The 8,321-nt window shown below is 43.0% G+C and overlaps 1 protein-coding gene across 6 annotated transcripts in view; it reads left to right on the plus strand.

Moving 5' to 3' along the window:
• LOC147337702 (transcription factor COE1) overlaps positions 1-7,791 on the plus strand; it is a 55,650-nt gene extending 47,859 nt beyond the window's left edge. The window contains exons 14-17 of one of the 6 annotated variants that reach the window (XM_086308381.1): positions 1,281-1,460; positions 3,055-3,252; positions 3,495-3,563; positions 4,757-7,791. In XM_086308381.1, coding sequence (XP_086164507.1) covers positions 1,281-1,460; positions 3,055-3,252; positions 3,495-3,562 — 446 coding nt within the window. In that variant the 3' untranslated portion in view covers position 3,563; positions 4,757-7,791. The other 5 variants (XM_086308373.1, XM_086308410.1, XM_086308390.1 and 2 more) reach the window with 5 other exon arrangements.
• Positions 7,792-8,321: the final 530 nt, after the last annotated feature.

The following is an 8,321-nucleotide window of genomic DNA, read 5'->3' on the forward strand; positions in this document are numbered from 1 at the left end:
AAAAGAAAGCCGTGGATGGAGTACGATGGAGAAATATGAGTGGGTCCTAGGGGTGTGTATATTAGACTGGGGTCGGCCCCTGTCTGACAGTAAGAGATGTGGGTGCAGTCAGTGGTGATTCATCACATGTATCGGGGGAACCAGAGGAGAGTGGATGGACCAGCCTCTGGATGCATCTCAATAATTCCAATGAGCTTCCTCTGCCCTTCATTTTCATCCGGAAACATTTTTAACCTATCGTTTGTTTCACCCTCATATTAGATGAAAATGTAAACTTAATCAGGGAGGAGCAGAGTGATGAAGAAGTGAGACAATACTTGTGATGAGTAGCCTTTGTTACACTAGAGCAGGGGTGTCAAACATAAAGCCCGGGAGCCAGAATCACCTCAGTAAAATCCGTTTTGACATCCCCACACTAGAGAGTGGAAATTTCAGATGTTCAGTTCCAGCCATTTTTCCCCCACCTATGTTATCATGTTGTATATTGTATAGATATTGTGTAGGCTCACTTTGTGTCTTCAAAGCAGCTCTGACCCATGGGTGCCCTGTAGTGTCTGGTACTGGGATGTTGGCAGTTTGTGATGTGGAGTGATGCATCCGTGTATGAGGGATGTTCCTGAATCCTGTAGAGTTTGAAGGCCGGGTGAACAGATTGGGCACCATTCATGTGCAGGCAGGGCACACCGTCGTGCAGGGCAATGTGCAGGTGGGCGTTACCACGTCACATGAATGGCAGTACCCGAGGCTTCACAGCAAAACACTGCAGTGAAACAATGATTTTCACTTTGCCCGTCAGCGGTTTTAGTGTTGTAGCTGATCAGTGTGTATTTATAGTCTTCCATTTTACATTGTTCTCCTTCTGTTCACTGCCCCTGTAAAGCATGAAAGGTCCTGTCAGAAATACTAGCTTCATTCTTTGTAAATTACAAGAGAGCCGCCAAGGCCTTTTACCGTTAATTGCCTTATCAATATATCTAATTCTGAAGAGGAGCCAGCAGGGTGATAGTCCTCTTGTTTCAGGCGTTGGAGGGGGGGTGCGGCTATATCCCTCTCATATCATTCTTCCTCCACTCTGTTCATTGCTTTTTTTCTCTCCCATATGCTGTCTAAGATTTTTCTAAGAAAAAGCAAAACATTTCTTCTGGCTTGTAATGCTATGTCCATTAGTATGAAAAAAGGAGCATTTGGCAGCAGCTGCATGTAGGCTTTCTTGTTTTGGTATGCCTGCCATCTGCTATACCTCTAACACTCTCCATCCCCCTTTCTTTCTCTGTCTTTAGGTTTCAGTAGGAGTACAAGCAGTGTGTCCCCTCATGGTTATGTCCCCAGCTCTACTCCCCAGCAGAGTAGCTACAGCTCTGTCTCCACTAGCATGAATGGCTACGCTAACTCTGGCATGGCAACCTTGGGCACCTCACCCAACTTCCTCAATGGATCTGCAGGCAACTCGCCCTATGCTAGTGAGTAAATACAGTGCATACTAGAGCTGAAAGTTTGGGTGGGGATCAGCATTTTGTAAATGACAGAAGACATCTCTGAGAGGAACTGAGAAGCACGGCAGGAAACAAGAATCGACACGACAGGAGAAAGTATTTCAGTTCAGCTGGCTCATCTGTTTCTTTAAGAGCAGAGTCAAACACAAATCCCCGCTTTATTGGCCAGGGGAGGAGATCACCTAGCACGTCCCAACACCTCCTCGACACACACGTGCACACACACACACACACACACACCACCTCTGCTCACACACACTCACCCTCTACATTAAAGACTCTTGATTAAATCAATAAACTAATTGCTAGAGAAGCAATTCCATTTCAGCTCTTTGATTCCTGGGTGTTAACAAGTATTTTAACAGGCTCATCGGCCCCACACAGACACTTTCAATCAATGGCCCCTCGGCCTGCCTTTGTAGGTCCAATTTTCATTAATTGATTAGTTAGGCCCCTTCATAAATGGATTATGACTTTATTGCAAGGATTTGTCAGGAAGAGCCATAAAAGCTAAGTGTTGGATAATAACAACAATAAAGGCAGAGGCAGATATCACAGGGCAGGTGAAATACGGCTCAGCTGATTGTAAAATCACTGAAGGGGGAAATGCTCTTAGTGTATTAGCAGACAAAAGACAAACCCGAGAGAAGTGGATGGATGGGATGATGTCAGAGGACATGATTTGGATTGTGAAGAGTTGGGTCATTTGGCTGTGTGTGCCTCTCATGAGGGTGAATTACAGTGGCCACAGTAAATCCAGCTAACGGCTATCTTGTACAAAGCTTTTGATTTCATTTCAGAAGCACTGAGAAGCTCTTTTAGATATGAATATGTTCAAAAAGTTTCTCTATCTTGCATTTGAAATCTTCAATCCACCGTTCCAGAGGGGATGTCCCAAAAGTACAAATCCACATCTAGCCCTTAAATTACATGACATATGGTTAACAACTGTTTAGAGTGCTTTTAAGGTGGTGAATGATGCCTAATGTGCAGTTAAAATGCAAAGAGCCAGTGGGCAAGCATATTGCTTATGTATTCTAATTTTTTAAACCTTGTTGGTTAAAACCTCTAGCATAAATATCTGTGATAAAGTAGATGTGTGGGAGCTTTGTTTGTAAGTTGCCCTGAAAACAAATTACAGGTTACAGTACCTAAAGTTGCTGAGGAGATGTTTATCATCCCCTGAGCACAGGATGAGTCATCAAAACAGATTGATCAGAAGGGGGAAAAAACGACCTCAGGCCATTTTCAGCATTTTCCAACTAAACACATTTTTGTGTAAGATATGGAAAATCTCTTTGCCAAATAATTGCTTAACAGCACAACAGGTAGCAAAACAAGTCTGAGCCAGTTGATCTGAAAACAACATGTCACCCCTCCTGCCATCATCCATTGACCAGTCCCCTTCTGTTCGTCCCATCTGCCTGTCCTCTGCCCTCGGCCCTCTCTCTAACCCCCTTTCTGCCATCGTCGTCCCTTCCTGTCCTTCTTCCCTGACATACACCTATGACGCCCCTTCCTAAAACACCCTCTCCTGCCCGTCTCTCTCTCTTTCCCTCAGTCGTCCCGTCCAGCCCGACGATGGCGTCGTCGACCAGCCTGCCCTCCAACTGCAGCAGCTCCTCTGGCATCTTCTCCTTCTCTCCAGCTAACATGGTGTCTGCAGCCGTCAAGCAGAAGAGCGCATTTGCCCCCGTTGTCCGACCCCAGAATTCCCCTCCTCCCACGTGCACCAGCGCTAATGCTAACAGCCTGCAAGGTAAGCCGCTAAGTAGCCTCACGCTAACTTGCTGATGAATTTGAAATTTGCAGTATGAGCACAGTAAAAAGTTTTAGTAAAAATATTTGCTAGGAATTGTTCACCCTCAAGCTTTAATCCTGCTTTTCCTCACCTCCTATGATAACGTCTCACTTTTACTCCTTCGATTTTCCTTTTTCTTCCTCCACTCCTTTTTTCCCCCCCTTTCTTGGCCCTCCCTCCACTCTCCTTCCTCACCGTAGATCAGTCTTTTGTGGACTCTAGCAAGTACTCATCAGCCAGCTCTCTGCAGGGCCTGGCCTTCTCCTGAAGTATGTTACTCCTCGCTTTCATTTTTCTCTTTCTCTGTTTTGGCTTTCCACTCCACGCTATCCCAGACCGCTCATTTGCACCATCCTGCCCTGCCCTTCCTTCTCGTTTCTGTTTTTATTTGTCACTCTTGACTTGTCAGATAGTCATCATGCTACCCCATATGTGTTATATTTCCTGTTTTCACTTCCTGCTTCCTGCCCGTCCTCTAGTTGGTGCGTCTGCGGGGGGAGGGTGTGAAGGGAGGTCGTTATGCCACCACGGGTCACTCTGTTCTCTCATTTCCATCGAATGCGGCACGGGGTCTGTTCGTCTGGGCAGGATGTTGTATGGTGCTGAGATCCTGAGAGAGAGAAATGATGGATGGGAATCTTTATCAGAGCCCCAAGCTAAGCACTTCCTCACTTCCTTCGTCGGCGTTGATGAGCTCTGACCACTGTGACCTAAGGGCCAATGGCCACTATGCTCTGATCACACTGACACGCGCACACACACACACACACACATGCACACACCATTCTGTTAATCCCAACAAGTGGGAGACACTTAGGAAATAACCTGGGAATTAGTGGATTGAAGAGTGGGGGAAATCAATAAGGAGCCAATATGTTATATGAAAAATTTATATCTGTGATGGTTTCTGTGTAAGAAAAAAAAACAGGATAGAGGGAAGGAGTGATGGGGGGAGGTGGCTTGTGGGGAGGCGGAGGTGCAATAGTTGGTGCTATACGGAGGTAAAGATGTGAGTATATCTCATGGATTTCATTTCCATGTTTGAGCCTAATTTTCATCACCTCTGTCATTCCACATCAGTTCATACTCTCCCCACCCTCTCGTTTGAGTCATTCTCCATAATGCACATAATAGGCTTGCACCATGTAGCTGTTAACAATTAACAGCGGCAGCTCTTGCATGAAGCTGTTTAGGAGGCCTGTGAGAAGCTGAACAATGTTGTCGATGCGCGACCAAGTCAGCGGCAGCGGCGGAGGGAAATGTTTTGATTCCTGGGGCCTCGGAATGAAGAGATAATGAGGGAGAGTCGTCTTTGTTCGCCAGATGCTGGAGCACATTGCTGTTATGTGACTGTTGTGATGACAGATGAAACCCAGCAATCACATGACTGACCTTTCTCTCTCTTTCTTTACCCCTCAATCTCCCATTCACTCCTTCTACCTCCCCCTCTTTTCCCACAAAGCAGCGATTCCCGGGATGATCGTTCCACCCATGTAGAGGATCTGGGATAGCTGGAGATTTGGGAATGTTGAGAGGAAAAAAAAGACAGTCTGGTGAGTCTCTGTTATGCTGCAGAGCTAAAGTGAAGGAAGTCAAGATAAAGACGCAGGACTCTGTTAAACTCAGGCCTTTCCATTGGGATTTCATCTGAAGGCGATAGGAGAGAAAGAAAAAGGGGACAATATGAACCTTTTGTGATGTTATTTCCCTCTTGGTTGAAATAGTGTAGCTTCTCTGACACCATGTTGGATGGAGTGTATAGAGACTGATAGTTTGCCCACAGTGTGACACTGACCTCATGAAAAGAGCATTTATTTATCTTTGTGTTTATGCCTGTAAGGTTTGGGTTTGATTACTGGAGGCCCCCACGCCGCCTTGCAATCCATAACTCGCACAAACAACAGCGAAGTGTTGGTTTGGCCATGAAGTTTACAATAACTTCAGTCACAAACAAAGGAGCTTTCCTTACCGTTTCCGCCTCTCTAAAACCGCAGAGCGACACAGTGGCCAAATGGAGAAGGAAAAAAAAAGTTCAGCAACACAGAAAAAAATAGAAAATCAACCATTGATTTTGCTGCTAATTTTCCAATAAATCTTAAAAATTGTCTAGCAAAACTGCCCCAAGCTGTTTAAACATCACGCCTTGCTTTTATTTTATTTTATTTTTTTAAATCTCTCTCTCTCTCATTTTGGTTGGTTTGTTTGAATTTTAATAAAACTGTGAGGATAGAGCTGTTTGCAATATGCTTTTTCTGCTTGACATGTGAAGACAAGGTGACGATGAGAATTTAGCCAAAACTGACGAGGTTTTTAGTGAAGACTTGAAAAGCCAGAGGATGTGTGTGCGTCCAGCCAGCACTGTAACTGAAGGAGCCTAGCAAATATCAAATTAGAATAAATGCGTGATATATGTGATATATTTTTGTATATATAAAAAAAATGTTCATTTTGGGGGTTTTTTCACTTCTTTACTCTTTTTTTTGCGATAGCTCTAGTTTGAAATGTAAACATTAAATGTCTTAAGGCAGCTTCTCAGTACAGAAGATAGATTTACTGCGTCTTGTCAATATCTCATTTGCTAAACATGAGAAACATGGGTTTGGATACAAAAAGGGGATCCCTGTAAAATACCCTATAAATAATGTATTTATCCCTTGTATTTGTACATTGACTCTCACCCTCGTTTAGTTGTGTTGTGTAAGTTTAATACAGTAAGTGAACACTTTTCGCAGTGTTTCGTTTCATTATTTGCTGTTGTCTCTCACTATTTAAATGTGACTTTTTTTAAAAATCTTTGTTCCTTTTTGTTTTTTGTATGTTGTTTTGCATCAGTATGCCATGCTTCTGTTTGTTGATTCAAAACATGCCATTGTCTATTTTTGTATTATTTGTAAGTTAATAAAAAAATCTTTTTTTTTTCCTTATGAAAATGTTTATTGTACGGCAAAAAAAGTAGCATCCTATTCAGAGTATTTCGTTGAAGTAGATTTTTTAAGAATATAAACACACATTAATATATACTGTAAATCTATATCTTTTTGTTTGAACTCTGAGGCTTTCAGATTGATACTGTTCTTGAACTGATAATATGCATGGGTTCTTCTCTTGAGTGACTCTTTCTTTATGTGTGTGGAAAACCAAGAGAACAAACAAATTGCTCTGTTTTTCTTTCTTTGTGTTCCTCTTTTTTGCCTCCCTCCTCTTCCTCCTCCTCCTCTGTTCTTCCCTATGTTATTTATGCCTGCTTACATACTGTATCTATATACTCTTTCTTTTATTTCTGTCACTGTAATCTTTACCAGCAGTCTAGATGCCTTAACAATGCAAACCCATTCTTCATTCAATCATGTGTACAGTTTTTCTACCCTCACCACAATTGTCTGTTGCCACAGAGGAATTCATGAGAACTTGGGGACAAAGCACAAACCCACTCTGTTTGGTGGTAAAGCCAGACTAGAATACAAAGAGCCATAATTCAACAATCACACACACACCCCGATGTACTATAATACTGCAGCAATGGCACGCTTTGAAGGACAAGTCGGAGCGGCCTTTCTCAGCTGTGCTTCCTGCACGTTCGGAGAAACACTTTTTGTAGCAATTATGTAGCTTTTTTTTAATGATTTTGGCAGCATGATAGTGACATTTCTCATCAACCACAGGATCACAACAGTACGACAACACATGGCTGTTTTTATTGTAGTACAGAGGGGCGCACAGTGAAGACAAGCGCTGCCACAGCACAATTTTAATCTCTACACAGAGTCGTAGGTCTGACTCCAGTATCCGACAGTCAACCCAGCCCCCAGTCCTTCACCGTCTGTATTGGCCTTTGGACAATACAGCTTCATTTCAAGCTAAACAAGACTAAAAAGAACATGTGATGAACCACAAAAGGGAGCTCCTTGGCCCATCAGACATTTCTGTAGTCTTTTTTTTTTCTTTTTTTTCGTGTCTGCCGTGTGTCTTCAAGCTGTTGCTGGACAGAGAATAGGGCTTTTTCTCTCTCTGCTTTTTCTTTTCTAGAGCCTGGTTTTGTTAAGGGGGTAGAAAGGACCGTTTTAACAGAGGCGCCTGCTGACAGACGAGTGTTTTTCAGGCACTTGTGTGCCTGTGCCGGTCTGGGCCAGGGCGGGAGGGGCCGCAGCATATCTGTTTCAAATGAACTACAGAGGTCTGTTGTCATACAATGGCATCTTTGTAAGCAAAAGTTCCATCCCAAATATGAGTATCAGTAATGGGTGACAAAGTTTTTGTATTTAGGTAACAAACAACAAAAAAAGAAGAAGATGCAAACCAAATAGCTGGTGTCTATTTTTTCCTCTGTTTGTCTTTGACTGCAAATACACTGAACAGCTCTATGATATAAGGGAAGAAAAAAAATCTACTGTATAGATTGTTATTGTTTTTGATGAAAATTGAGCTGTAAGATAACTTTTGGAATCTCACAATGTTGAATTAAAGTTACCTCTTGTCTGTGACTTTGTCAGGTGTCCTTTTATTTCAAAATATGCCTCATTCCTGATTTATTTTATGTTACCGGTTTTCTCTGGGCTTTTTTTTTTTTCACTGAAAATGCCTTCTCCAATTAGCTGACAGGCAGCTGACTAAGAATAGAGGAGGAACGGCTACGGCTTATTCCACAGGTCAGAAACAGGCCTGCATCCTTTCCCCTGCTCGGCTCCTTTCTCTAATGAATCTAATTCATTAATGCATTACTGATGGCATGGTGAACATGGTTAGCCTGACAAGTTTCCTCCTAAACATATTAGTTAATGATGATTCCAAGGTTATTAATTGCAAAGGCACCAGCCCACCATAATTGAGTCATCATTTGCATACCCGGTCATCAGCAGAAAATTAATTTCTTTTTTATTTTTTGCATATCTAATTTAGAAGGCTGCGATTGGATTAGCTCGTGAAAACAGCGGATCCCAGGATTCTGCTGACCTCAAAGTATTCCAGGGTCTCCTCGGTAACTGGAGGCTTCCGCAACACCAAGGGGCGGTGAGGGGGGAAAGCAAGAC

The sequence above is a fragment of the Aulonocara sp. 'chitande type north' Nkhata Bay genome, linkage group LG2 (assembly GCF_057382095.1).
Source record: "Aulonocara sp. 'chitande type north' Nkhata Bay isolate Kocher_YH1m ecotype deep benthic linkage group LG2, A_spYH_male_GT1.1, whole genome shotgun sequence".
Classification (NCBI taxonomy): domain Eukaryota; kingdom Metazoa; phylum Chordata; class Actinopteri; order Cichliformes; family Cichlidae; genus Aulonocara; species Aulonocara sp. 'chitande type north' Nkhata Bay.